This window comes from Sturnus vulgaris, chromosome 5, assembly GCF_052056855.1.
Source record: "Sturnus vulgaris isolate bStuVul1 chromosome 5, bStuVul1.hap1, whole genome shotgun sequence".
NCBI lineage: Eukaryota > Metazoa > Chordata > Aves > Passeriformes > Sturnidae > Sturnus > Sturnus vulgaris.
This window is the reverse complement of record NC_142247.1, coordinates 4,771,176-4,785,803: the sequence shown is the minus strand read 5'-3', so window position 1 is coordinate 4,785,803 and position 14,628 is coordinate 4,771,176. Positions and strand designations below refer to the sequence as shown.

The window sequence follows — 14,628 nt, the reverse complement described above, 5'->3', positions numbered from 1 at the left end:
CTTCATCTCATCTGCAGGCCCCCACCCCAGCAAACCTCCCTCACTCTGCTGTTGGCTGTAGCTGCTGCTGCTAACATAGAAGAGGGGTGGGAAAGAAATGAATCAAGGTTACATCTCACTGGTGGTTTAGTTAATCTGCATTTTGTTCTTCATCCAAGACTTTGCCACTGGTTGCTCTGCTTTGTTTTCTCTTTAGAGTCAGTAATTTCCCTGCTCTCCAGCTGTTCCCTTCATCTTTCTAGAGCTGCAGAAGAAACCCAGATCTCTTTCTGTCACTGAGTTTTAATGAGTTATTAAAATGGTCCTATGCACAGCAAGAGCTTTCCAAATGAAATATCAACTTTTGATGTCCAATTTGAGACACCTATGAGGGGTCTCATTTCCAGAAGTGCTCGTGCGTCACTCCCATCCCTTCAATGCCTCTGAGCTCACAGCTAAAAAATGGGGGCAACTCAAAGCCTTTAAAGAAAATGTAGACCATTATTTTTGTACCTATTTTTACTTCTTTTTGTGTGTGATATAAATAAATATTACAGTAGAATTAATAGTCTTTAAACCATTTATCTAACATAACATATTCTTTTTTTCTACTTGCAAAATATTTGTGAGCAAGATGAAACTTCCTAAAATTTATTCATTACTAAAATTTATCTAAGTAATGTGGAGGCTTGTTTACTCCATGGATTCATAGCGATGGGCCTGAAATGGTATTTTTTTGTGCTTAGTGATAATTGGTCAAATAAGTCACAGTACATGGTACTTTGCTGTTCCCTGATTGAATGATAATGGCACTCCTTTGGGCACAAGTATTAAAATCTACCTTCAGAAATCACTTTTAAGGAACATTTATGCACAACAGCTGAATACATAAGGAAGAGAAACATGGAGCAAAATGAATAAAAGAAAAAGGCTTTTAAAAGAAAATGAGTCTTTATGGAGTTATTTGAAATTATTGTCCTGAGGTCACTATGGTTTCTTTAAGTTTGGATCCCTTAAATCACAGAAGCAGAAACATAAGGATCTGGCAGAGTTATGTGATTAGAGCAGCCTCTCAGGCAAGCACAACCTCCTGTTTAAGCTGGAGCTGTTGAACAAAATTATGCACCTACTCAGAATTCTTGGGTCTTTCCTAACACTTGTATATTAGTATATTGTCAGAAAAAGAGGGAAGCAGTTGATTTTTTTTGACAATGCCCCTGTAATGCTCAAAATTACTGTCTTCAGAGAAGACAACTGGCCTGTTTGACTTGTAGTATATTTGAGGACAGAAAACCCCTTTCTTATTGTTGCACCATGTCCATAACACCTGGCTAGTAAATAGCCAATAGCCCTATACCCTAAAAGTTGTGATGGAAAAATCTTCCATAGTCTCAGGAAGACCATTCCATTTACTGTATGTGGTCACTGTTTTCTCTCACTTTCTGGTCTGGTTTTGCCAAGCCAAGTCAGCTAAACCAGCCTACTTTAGCTTTCTTCCTGTGCAGGTTACATTTTGCACACTGAGGAAGCACCAGGCAAAGGAGAAACTCAGTAGGGAAGGCTGAGAGCTAAAGAGAACCTCAGGTGACTTAATTATTCTTCCATGCAGGTCACACAGCCTCTCACACCCAATCTCTCTTGTGAAGATGGCACAGTGGTATTCAAATTAGGGGGCATCAGAGATTCAAGGTTTAAAATGCAGATCATCCATCCATCCATCCCCTCTCCCCATAAAGGTGGAGTCTGGCCCTCCTTCCTTCAGAAATGATGGACAACAAGTCAGCACCAGCAAAAACTGGGAAAAATCTAGTCAAGGGAGCAAGCTGTTATTTCATTCTGTTGCAATGGGTGTCCAGTGCAGTTTTAAGTTAGCAGATGGGATTTGACACTGAAACACAGGTGTCAAATATGAAAGGGAACATTTCTGAAGAGTCGAGACGGTGATTTGAAGGAAGAAATCTGTTGCAGAAATTGGTTCCCTCCCTTTGCTATTGGGACATACCCTGGATAACCATAGGGCTAATCATTAACCATCAGTCATCATTAATGATCCACCCATCTCATTGCAGCTCCAGGAATGAAAGAGGTCCTGAGCAAGCCAAGGCCATGGCAGTGTCCCTAACACCCAGCCCAAGGCATCGATCACTCATTCACTCCAAAAGGAAAACCAGTCCATCTGCTCTACAGGATAAACATCAGGAGGAAGCATTGGCTCCAGCCTCATTAGCAAAATGCAGGAAGTGACCAACTGACCCAAAACCTCCAGATTCAGAAAGAGCACAAAAGAAAGAACAAGGACACTTCTCCCACCCCAAGTGTTTGCAGGATAAAAAAGCAAGAGAGATTCATTATCTATTCTCTGAGCTGGTTACAGGCAGCAGCTTGTCTGTTTTGCTCAAGTGTTTAATTATTGCCAGGGATGGGAAGTCTGCCACTGCAGAGGATCTTGTTGAAAACACCCTCAAGCCACAGCAGGACAACACACTGTGAGTGGCTGATTCCCAAGGGCACTTGAAGAGAATCCACCAGTCACTGTGGGTATCTGCAAGTGAAAATGTGACTCAAAACGCCCCTCAGTTCCCAATTCTTTCCCCATTCTCCCCTCCCTGATGGACCTACTCATTTATTCTTCCTCTTAGAGTTCAAACACAACTAGTGTATATCAGTATGGCCTCAACAGGTTTTAGGTTTCACTTTTGTGCTGTCTCTCCTGCCTCTACTTCATGAAAAAGGAAAAAAGATTGGGGAAGAAATATAAGATGGGTACAAGGAGGCTTATGGACTGGAAGATAATCTCCATTCCTACTTTGCCTGTGGACTTGACCCCTTTCCAGATGCAGAAGTAGCAGATGATCCACGCCAGCAGGAGACACAGAGCCAGCTCCCAGCGCACAGTGCCCAGTCTGTGAATACCATCCGTGAGCCCCAGGACTCGCTTCCTGCCGGTGTCCAGGGACAGGGAGAGAAGCATTAACACTCCAGACCCCACTCACCCATACAGACCTTTCCCATATTACCCCATCCAAACACTTAACTGCCTATCTACAACACATCTGCCCAAGGCTCCCAGCCATGCAAATTGGCCCAGCTCTGCTCAAAGCTCCCCTCTCTACTCATCTCTGCTCCACCATGTCCTGTAGCTGACCCAAACCCTCCCACTCTCCATGCCCATCAGACCCACACTACACAAAATCAACATCTGCTCCCCACTGCTCCCTGAGCCTGGCAGCTCCCCAGCAGAGACAACTCAATCCAAAGCAGGCCACCAAAGCCACTGGCAGCCCATGGCCACCATTCTTCTTCCCCATATGCTACAGACACCTTATATGTACCATAAATTATCTTTATGATTCCCATGCCCTTCCCTCAGCCTCCTTCCTTGGAGATTCACCATCATGAAGGCAGGCCACACAACAGCTCAGCATTGCAGCTCATGCACTTCGCAGAAGCCCAAGCCCACACTTACAACTCCTCTGCAAATTCTGCTTAAAACCATTTCCCTCAGTGTCCCCTTGCCCTATCTACAGAAAACCCAAATAACTGTTTCAGAGGGGTCTCAGCTCTCACTAAATAGTATGTGCAAGGAGCAGGGCAGGAGAGGGGGCCAGAACTGTGCAGACTTTTTCTGCAACCATAGGCACATATAGTCTTCTATGTGCCCTGTGATGGCAGCAACAGACAAAGGACAGTCAACCCTTTCAAAGGTACTTCAGGAGACAGAAATGGGGAAAAAACCCCAAACTCAGCTGAAGCTGAGTCCTTGACATCCCTCTTCTCTATAAGACTTTCCTCTGTAGCATGTGGAGTGGTTGGGGGGCACCAGCAGTCATTTCAACCTCTCCAGAGTGCTCTGATGATCCTGTCTGGGACATTGGCCTGCTGCAAGACCCCTCAGATTGTATTTTAGTGTCTCCAGCTCCAAATTTGTCAAAATTCTCCACTTTCCGTAAATTCTTCTCTGGCATCTCATGCATGCATCTCAGATCCCTGCTCTCCAGGAATGATCCTGAGCAGCCTGATGGATCACTTCCCTTAGACAGCAAGCAGGACTGGGTCAAAAGAAGGTGAAAGGCAGTTTTTCCCCTCCGTGTTTCACTGTGGAGGACTGCTCAGTCTGCCCTGGCCTCTCATGTTTTCTTGCCAACCTGCAACACCCAGCACATGTACCCCTGCTTGCAGCAAGCCCTCACCTGCTTTTGGTGCCTCTTTCAGTGGCTACACTCACCCAGGCACCTCGGTGCCAGAAAGGGAACACACCCTCAAGGTGCACATGAGCACCCCTGGGCAGGCACACTGTGAGCTGCCTCTGGGGTGTGCCCAGTCCTCACACCCTGGGCTCTGTGCCCATCTCCTCGGCAGCTCCTTGTGCTCCCCGTGTGCAGATCTGACACGTGGCACCTCACTTGCTCCTGCAGACACACAGCCCCCCGCCCAGGGAGTCCTGCAGCTGGAGCCTTTGGATGAGAGAGAGCCTGAACAGAGGGAAAGCAATCACATACTCCCAAAACTCAATGATTGAGGAGGTGGTGTTCGCAGGATAGGTCCTGTTGTCCAGGCCGGATCTATTCAGAATGTCCACACAGAGATCTACCAAAAGAAAAGGAAGCTGATGAGGTGAGAAATTCTCTAGGGCTCCTCCATGAGGGATGTTCCTTCCCCTCTGGACCCTAACCCTCACTCTGGCAGCACACAGATCCTTCATCTTGTGCTACAGAGCATCTCAGTGAATTTTTGTATCTCATTAAACTCTGGCTTTCCCCAGAGATGAATCCCAATGCAGCAGTTACTAGAGGGGCTTCAGGAAGGGAAGAGGGGAAGGAGAGAACAAGTCCCTGCCAAATTGAAAACAGATGGCTGTAAAATATAGATTATCGAGGGATAGAGACTACAAGTAGTCAGGATAGAAAACCCCATTCTCTTTCCAGATCATTCCCTGTCCACGCATGCACACACCACAGAAGCCTTCATGTTCTCCTTTGCCATCCCCGACCCTGTTACAAAGCATGAAATAACTAAAAACAGAGGAGATGCCACACATCCAATGCACCTCATCTTGCATTTTGCCAGCAAAAGACAGGAAAACCAAGGAAATCCAGCTGTTGCTGGGAAGCTTCTCTATGTTAAGAGAACATATGTATGTAGCTTTCCTTAGAAACAAATCCATTCTGGGAGAGCTGAAGGAATTGGATCAGCTTTTTAAAAGGCTGGTTACTTCTGCTGGGATGAAAGGGCAGAGGGAGCTATGAGTGAAAGGCCCGCAGGGTAGAGAAATTTAACTAATTGCAGAAATTAACCATCTGACGCAGGAGAAAAAGGGAGGGAACCAAGTTGCTGCCGAGCAAAACAACCTGTTCAACATGCTAAAAAAGTCCTGACAAGGATATTCATGAGGATTACCTCACATCTACCCCATCTTCCCAGGCTCAGCCCAAGTGCCTCGAGAAAAGCCAAAGCTAGGTCTTCTCTGTAGGGCAGAGTTAAGTGAACTGTGAGCACGAAGTGATGAGACCCCTGGTGAATATAATGGTATGGAGGCTGTATGGATGTGCTTAACCAGGAAAAGAGTGCCCTTAGAGCTTTGTGTTACTGCTTCCTTCATTGGGAGACCTGAAGTGGCAAGATCCTACAGTGCAGGCGTGGCCTGGTTTACCCAAAAGCTGAGTGCACAGAGGAAACTGTTCAGGCACTGGCAACAACTGCCCCAGTAACTCCTCAGGAATGGGGTAGAGTAAGGAAACCAGAGCTAATAAAAAGCTCCTGCCACATGAGGAGGGCTCTAGATTGGCTTGACAACTACCATCCATCTCTTGTGCTGCCAGAAAATGCCTATTTTTTGGTGACATCACATGGTGCCTCATGAGAGCTTCTTGTCCAAACAAAAAAAAAATATTTTCAATAAAACCTAAATAATTTCTGAGAATTGGAAAGAAGCTAGAAGCTGGCCAAGGAAAGGTGTACCTGAGTTCCAGGGGTTATTGCAGCTGGCCCATGGTAGCACTGAAGTGAAGGAGCTGAACAGGTAGAAGAGTGCCCAGGACAGGATGATGATGTAGTAGATATTCAGATATCCCACAATGATTTGGGAGGCATATCCAATTCCTGTGAATAAAAGCAAAGGAGGTGAGGATGGGATTGACAACCAACTCCCAACACATGAGTCTTAACCCCAAACAAAGACCCAGGTCACACAGATAAGAAGGATGCAACACCAACACCTCTGCACACACAGCAGGCAGCAGGAGGAATAACAAGGCTGGGAGAGAGAGAAAGGGAGGGAGAATAAAGGAGAAAGAAAAAAAAAAGAATAATGATATATCAAAAAAACTATGTGAGTCACTAATTGTTAGAAAGTGTTGTCAGTAAATCTTGTAACTTGACTGACCTTCAAAGATGGGACAGATCTTTCTCCAGGCAGTCACCCCTCCCTGGCTCGTGTACTGCCCCAGCGCCGTCTCCAGGAAGAACAGGGGGATCCCACAGGTGAAGAGGAAGATGAGGTAAGGGATGAGGAAGGCTCCTGCAGAGAGGGGTAAAATGCTGCCTCAGAAACCTCCTCAAAAACCTTATCCTTTAAACCTCTTGCCAGGTACCTTGGACCACAGCTGGAATCAGCTACATAAACATAAATATTTCTCTAAACTAACTGTGCAATGTCTGCTAAAGAAACAAGATCTCCATCACCATAATTTCTCAGAAAAAAAATACAAGGGTGCTCTGTCTTGTGCTACTGCATTACTTCTGCATTTGGTGTGGGCCAAAACCTAGAGGTAAGGAATAGCCAGGCAAGGAGCTAAAAAAAGATAGTGCTGAAGAAGTTCTCCCTGCTTCATGTTCCTGACCTCATTCCAGCAGGAATGGGGTGAACAAAATAAGCCCTTGTTTCACATAACCACATTTGTTCTGCCTTTCATGAGAGTCACAGCAAAACTCCCACTTGCCCAGAGGATACAAACCTGGAGGCTGGTGACATTTCTTAGTAAGTAATAAATTTGCCAGGATATAAATTTACTTGAGACATATTTCACGTCAAATTTGGAAAGCAGATTGCACCAGAAGAATGGAAATAGGGAAAGAATATCTTTCCAGCATTTCCAAAATGAAGAAGTTTAACGACTATGTTCAAAATCCATTTGTTGCTAAAATGTAGAGAAATGTCTGAATAGAAATCAGCTTGAAATGGCCCTCAGATTAACCCTTGTCAAGATGGAAGAGGAAGGAAAGAAAGAGCAAGGCTTTTTCCCCAAAACAATGACCAATATAAACTAAGCATAAGAAAAGAAAAAAATAATAATAACAAAAAAATTTAATGCCCTGAAAAAATGGTTTAGTGCTCTGTTTCGGCTGTCTGAAACTTTTTTGCACCTTTTCAGTTATGCTGCCAAACCAAAACATCAAATACACTCACAAGTCTGCTCAAAACTGCTCCTGAGATCTCATTTTCACAGCTGGCCTTCGTTCTGTCACCTCACTCTCTTTCTCCACATCCTTAGTGTAGATTTTCACACTTCTGCTCCCCTCCAAATAAGATAAGGTGACTGCCTTCCTCGCTGGATCAACTGTGGCGGTCTTGGCACTCCATACAATAAATATTTGGTCAGAAACACCTCTCCTGCCAGTGCCTGGAGAGCATTTCAGCTGCTTGCACCCAGAATTAGGGTGCCTTTCTCAGCCACTGTCCCCCAGGCCCTCTTCTCCCCTGCCAGCACAGGCATCCACGCTGACATTCCTTTCAGTGACAATGAGCAACTAGGAACACTTGCCCTTGTTTTTAAGCCAACAAAAATGTTACAATAACAAAGAACATCCAAATTTCCCCTAAACACAGCTGTGTGTAGCTGCAGGAGACCTGGGGCCAGAGGAAAGGAGGCTGGTTCTCAGGGTTCAGTCCAGGTTTGAAGGGTAGGGAATGAGAACTGCAGACCCTGAACTAGAGGCAGCTGCTGCTTTCGGTGCTGCAAGACATCTATGGCAAATCTGCAAGACAGCTTTACTATCCTGCACACAGATGAGCCTTTCAGCAGATTCCAGACCCTCTCCTCTGATACAATTTGTCCCATTTTGGTCTCTGAACAGCAATGGTTTTCTTGCACCTCTATTGTCCCATCTCTCTTAACTGTCCCCCAGCAGTTACCAGCTGAAACTTCAGCTGTGATCCCCTCCTCAATTTGCTGCTCCACTGAAGGAGACTCAACCTGGAGTGGGGCCCCCACAAACAGACCCTCTTTCCTTATGAGTCAATAATAAGCTCAGGATGCTGAATAATTAGATCAAATTTGACAATGCAGCAATAGATAAGTTTGCAGTTGGTTGCTTTACAGAAAATTAGCACTATTTTATTTATGGCATCTGTCTTCATAGCTGTAAAACCATTTCAGTACATCCAAAGGTGGAAAAAAGTGACAGGACAGCAGTGTCAAGTTCGGGGGTAAGGGTGGGACAGAGGTATAGCATTTATAGGTGGAAAATGCCTTTTTTGCAATTTCAATAACTTTTCCAATGGTAAGAATATTTTGAGTGTCATGGGAAAAGACATTGCCTTGTCCTATTGCCTGTCTTCTTGTTCCCTAGAGCCCTGGAGAGAGAAAAGTACCTTCTACAGCAGTAGCATATTTTCTGCAAAGGCAACGTGTGGAGCTGTGAGGGAAGGACTCTTCCATCCTAATCTTTCACAAGCCTAGCCTGGTTACCCCTCTGAATCACAGTCTTAGATATTCCAGAGCAATTTAATTAAAAAGAAAAATGTTATTCAAGAGATATTTGAAGTGAATAAAAGTAGCCTTACACTAATTAGCATACAAATTGCAAGGACTACTGAACCGGGTACCACAGGCACGAACTATGCAAAGATTTCATCTGAGCTCAGGAAGAAATTTTTCATGCAAAGCCCATGACTCCTGTCTCAAAGCATCACTGAGGATGGGCTGTTCAATCAAATGTACCTCCAGTGTTTTCTAACCTGTGCCCATCTGACTTCCTCTTGGTGCCTCCCATCAAAATATTGGAGGGAGACTGGAGGATCTGCTAAAAATCATCCCAGGCTCAAGAAAAACTCAATTCCATTTTCTTTAATCATTTCTTACCCCGCCCTTCTTTGGTTTTGAGGACGTATTTTATTGTCTCTAATTTGGATAAACTCCAGCAACAGCACAGAGAACAGGAATTTGGAAGCCCTGGGAAAAATTACAGTGGAACCACTCAGCTATTGGTGAAAGTTCATGGCACCTTGGAAAAGAAAGGCCTGCAGAGAAAGGAACCTCAAAATGAGAGGGAGCAAAGCAAGTCCCAGACCATTATTTCAAGGTGTTTTTAGTGAACAAGAACAAAAGGGAAGTTACTGCTGCATTTGACATGTAATTTGTTATTCCTCCTTTTCTTTTATAAAGTTAAATTTTTATTCACCTAGAAAAGTTAGTGACAGTCAATTATTCCCCGTGTAATTTTATTGTTATGAGAATTTTTTACTTTTAACCATGTAATGATCTTATTGCAGTGTTACTGCAAGAGAAAAGGAGAACCACACAAAGAAACAAAAGGGAAGGTGAATGAACCTTTTGTGGGGACGGATTTTCCTAGTAGTGGTTTGATCACTGTGAGAATTTCTCCAGGGGAAGAGGCAGAAGTCTCTTCTAGGGCGTATCAGGCCTTGGCTAGGATATCAGCAAAAGATACCAGCACTATCTAAGCCTTTCCTCCTCTGTAACAAGGGCCTGAAAAAGAAGGATTTGACACCAGGAGTAGGAAAAGGGAAATATGTAGGAGGAGATTGATGTTGGCTTTCTGACCAGTCACAGCATCTGATATTTTCCAAAGAGCCATAATTTCTTGAGATGTCCAAGAGCCTTACATTGTTACTAGGGTTCAATTTTTTAGGGGTCCAGATTTGAGAATGCTGTTTTATGAAAGTGTACCCAGTGGAGAGCTGGATTCACCCCTGAGTTTTTATTCCTCCTGCTTTTGGCAGGAACTAACTTGTTGAGGGAGCAAATAAGGGAGTGGCTTAGGGCACACGAGGCATAGGAGAAATGGGTCCAGGCACGTTCATGTCTCTTGTCATACCTACAGATCTAGAACAACTGAATGTGTGCTGTGAACTCACCACCACCATTCTTGTAGCAGAGGTATGGGAACCTCCACACATTACCCAGGCCAATGATCTCCCCAGCCACAGACAGCATGAACTCCATTTTGTTCCTCCACTGGCCTCTCTCTTCCATTTCCTCCATTTCTATCTCTTCAGGAGATGTGGTGGCCCCATTGGGTTCTCCTTCCTTGGATATGGCTCTTGTCATGATTCTGTGCGACAGAAGAGAAGGAGAGCATGGGATGGAGGGAGCTGCTGCAGGACACACTTGTGGGAGGAGGAGTGGGGGGACCAGACACCACAATAAGATGTGTTCCCAGTATCAGTATGTAAATTTAGGTACATCTAACTGGTGGCATTACTGAGCAGAAGTTGGCCTTTCTAGAAGTGATTTGCTTTAGCAAAGGATACACGTTCCATTGTTGAGATTAGGAAAATACACTGAAAGCAAGTCTCTCCAAAGCAGCAGCATCTCTGCTTCCATTCCCACCAGCTGGGACTGCAAAGAAATCAGGGTTTTGTTCCTTTGTACCAATTTGCAAATCCATTTTGCTGGTGATTTGATAAGTTTTTAAATAGCACATCTCTCATTCCTCTGTGCCACCTAAAGGAACATCCCCATCTTCAGGGAGCAACAGAGACAACAATCTGCATCACCCACAACACTCAACATTTCCACTGCCCCTGGATCTGCTCTAGACTATTTAAACTTGCTCTCTCCCTTGGCTGTAGAGGCAGCTCAAGACAAGGACCTCTCCCAGTCAGCAGGTCAGTGGTGAGCAGGACCTCATCACCTTTGATGTCCTTTTACCTTACAGGACCACCAAATCTTCTATTGACCCTTTGCACCAGGATGGTGCACCAGGGCCATGATGGCAAACTGTTCCCTCCCTCCTGTGCCTGGTGTCTCTCCAGTTCATGTCCCTCTGGACAAACACCAGGTATGAGCCATCTCATGGTGAGTAGGGACTACCAGGAACCCTGACCTAACTGGAAATTAGAGCAAATGTAGACCCTAGCTGTCCCAGCAGCCAAGGAACACTATGGCACTTGTTTTGGTGTCGTTTTCAATGAGGAAAGGAGGAAGTGGGAGCAGGAGCTGGTGGGCCAGCTTGCACTTATCCACACAAGACAGCATCATTATCAAAGTGTCTCATTTTCTTCTGTAAAGAAAATTATTTCCTAAATGCTAACCCTCTGGATATATCAGGCCCTGGGGCAAGGAAAGATGCTTATGTATGAAAAGACAATTTCTAATGAATGTTCACAGCAGAACAAGTAGTTCTTTGACACAGGCATGTTTCCTGCCTGTTATTCAAGTAAAGAAAGGAAATCAGATGTAATATACCAATTGCTCTCTAAATGCCCTAGGCAACAACAGGCTTTGTTCCCCCATCTGCTTTCCTGAAGGACTCATCCTATTTGGTTTACTATAGCAGCAGATTTACATGGATGCTAAACTGAGGACAGAATCTCATGAGAGACATCAACCAGTGTAAGAGGGGCTGCAACAAGATCAGGGGGACATAAACCATAGAGGAGAGCAGTCAGGGGCTAGTGAAGATCATCCTCCAGGCTAATACAGCTTCCTCTTCAAAAACATGGCAGAAAGATCCTGGTCCCTGTTAAATTCAAGAGGTTTTTTTGAACTATTGCCAGTAAGAGCCTATAGATGGGCAGTACTGCAGTGGGCACTACCAGTTTTGGTGTCAAATGCAGATGCATGAGGGCACTGAGGAAGCAACCTCTGTTTTATCTCCAGCCCTTGCCCTTTATGGTCCATAAGCTGGAAAGGACCTATTTACTGGTATGGCTTGCACTGATCCAAACCACCGAGGGCTACAACACCTGTGGATCTACATGAGAGTGTGAAGGTGAATCAGCCCTGTAAGAGTTTCCTACAAACCTCTATAACCCCATGTTTAAAGGTGGTGGAACCCAGGAATCAAGGCACACACCCTAAATGCTGGCTTGCAGCTGCAGCTCTGCAGCTCTCCAGTAGCTCAGCAGTCCTTCCAGTCCCAGATTTGCACCCTTCCCTTTACCCTTCTGCGGGGTTGGACTGGAAGGTGGAATCATCAGGTTCTCCTGCCAGCCATTGCTCAGCTTCTGAAGGCCAGGCAAGGCCTTTCTCCCCACTGCCTGCCTGCAGCAAGGCCTGCCAGCTGGCTAATCAGTTTATTCCAATGCTGCAGCACAGCCTCCTCATCTCTGAGAGGAGCAGAGCTCCACGTACTGTCAAATGTGAGAGAAAAAGTAACACGTACTTAATGAAACGTGCTTGATCTGTCACAGTCCTTGGCACATTCCAATTTGCTGCAGACCAGGGCACATTATCAAGTACAATGATGTTTAAATCTGGGTTTGTTGAGGATGTCCCAGGAAACTGGCAGGAGAAGACTAGATAATTCTTTGTTTTTATTCTTTTAATGTAAGGTGGATCTAAGAGCCAGCCTATTTCTACTAATATTTGTGGTTTTATTTCATTTTTGCTAAACCTGTTTCACATATGGATGCAAAGGTCACAATCAGAGAATGACCTCCTCTCACCTAGCCCTGGGAAGGAATGTATGAGTGCCAGCCCACAGCCCCAACCCTGTCACCAGCCTCCACCTCAGGGACACCTGGACCAGGACTTTTAACATGTCCTCTGACTCCTGAATAGGAAAACATGAAGGATAGAAGTTGGGATGCTGCAATAATTAACACAGTTGGGAGAAACACAGAACAGCAGGGGAGACACAGCACTTCTGCATTCATTTTCCTATTTTAAAAAGGGGGGAAGCACACTGGCTATGAAATCAAACCTTTTCAAGTGGGAACAGATGGTGAATTAAACTGGTGCCCAAAGTTCTGGCCATTCATAGCATGAACCACAACTTCTCCTTTCCTAGACAAAGCCATGCACATTGCACGTATCCACTACATCCCTCTCTGCTTTGCCTGCTGATTCTATGAGAAAGCCTATTCATACACCTCCTGGCTCTTTTCCTGAACATTTAATCCTACTGTGCCTCTGCTCTATATGTTCTTAGGCCAGATGGGGACTCAAATAACTTCTTGTTTCCAGCTAGGAACAATTTGGTTCTCCCACAGCAGTCACAGCCACCTACTGGGTTACATCATCCCCAACAGGCAAACATTTTCCTCTTCCTTTGGTTGTTCCCTCCTTCATACATGAATTTGGAGTAAAGACTGTGCCCCTCACTGCTCACCTGCACTTTTTCTGCTGTTCCTTCCCCAAAGTTTGGAGAAAAATCCTATGACTACTCCATTCCCAGCCTCTTATTTTCCTCTGCCATAAAGTTTTCCCAACGGCTGAAATACCATCTTGATGCAATCCAGAGTCTACCCCTCCCGTGGACCCCCTCAACCACCACCACCTTCCCACCTCAGCTCCCCCTGACCTCACCATTCTTTTCTAGAGGTACTCTGGTGTATTTTCAGCCCTCAGTGCTGGAGGAGGTGGCTTTTGCCCTTCTCAGAAATGACCTGTAGTCTGTCGTACTCCCACAGAGAGCTCCCTCTATGCAGCTCCATAGGAAATAGTACAGTATTTGGTACTGGGCTTGGTACATGGAGATAGCCACATTTTTTCCCCAGAAGATTTATTGCTGGGAAAACAAGAATACACCTGGATTCCTGTAGGACCTGGACAGAGAGCAGGCAGCATGCAGGCAGTCATAGACCCAGAGCAACAAGTTCCATTCTTGAACATTTGAATGAGGCAAGACAGTCTCCCCTTAGTCACAAATTTTGGACTGTGTTTGTCCCACACCTACCACCATGGGATCCTTCAAGTATGGTCACAAAGGGCAAGGAAAAACAAGGACATCTCTGAAGCACTGTGGTCACTCAGCGGTTGCCTATGGTGTGCTGAAGACACAATGCAGATATGAAGGAGAACAACATTTTTTGGCTTTGTTTGGAAACAAGATGCCACTGAATGGGAGAGGCAGTAATAAAAAAAAGAGAAGAAGGAAACGGGCATTTGAAGCAAAATATGGTGCTATCTCAGCCTCTCTCAGGGTAAAAAAGGGCTTTTTCAAAGCTGCTCAGGTAAGGAACAAGAGCGAGACAAGAAAGATGAGAAGCCACCTGGAGTTTTGGCACCAGAGGAAGAAGCCCATAGCAATTCTCCTAAAGCTTTTCTTCCTGCAAGCTTACTGCCAGTTCCCAACTGCTGTCAGACAGGAGTTCCTACTGCTGGGAAGTTAACATCCTCTCTTTGACCTCTTTTGCTGTTTTATCGTAAGGTACATGAGATGAGGACAATCTCGAGAGGGAATGGTGAAACAGAAGGAGCAGCAATGTCTCTAAAAAGCAGCTGATAACATTCGTGTTAAAGCTCCCTTGGACACTCGAAGGTGCTGCTTGAAATGCAGAATGCAGAATCACACGTGATAATGCAGACAGTTGCACTGCATTTTTACTTCTTGGTTTCATTTTGAAACAAGCAGCAACCAAGCACATAAACTGCAATTTAAGATGGGGAGGGAGGAATCAGGAAGCAAGAAGACTGGGCTGTGTTACAAAAGGAGGAGCAGGAGGACACAGAAAATTCTCTG

General features: G+C 45.1%; 1 protein-coding gene across 3 annotated transcripts in view; it reads right to left on the bottom strand.

Moving 5' to 3' along the window:
- Positions 1–14,628, bottom strand: part of SLC6A12 (solute carrier family 6 member 12) — a 45,532-nt gene that overhangs the window by 19,996 nt on the left and 10,908 nt on the right. For all 3 annotated transcript variants that reach the window (XM_088164658.1, XM_088164659.1, XM_014869981.2), the window contains 5 exons: positions 10,076–10,272; positions 6,362–6,496; positions 5,938–6,078; positions 4,479–4,566; positions 2,786–2,918 (listed from right to left, as the gene is read on the bottom strand). In XM_088164658.1, the coding sequence (XP_088020784.1) occupies positions 2,786–2,918; positions 4,479–4,566; positions 5,938–6,078; positions 6,362–6,496; positions 10,076–10,272 (694 nt within the window). The remainder of the gene's footprint in view (positions 1–2,785; positions 2,919–4,478; positions 4,567–5,937; positions 6,079–6,361; positions 6,497–10,075; positions 10,273–14,628) is intronic.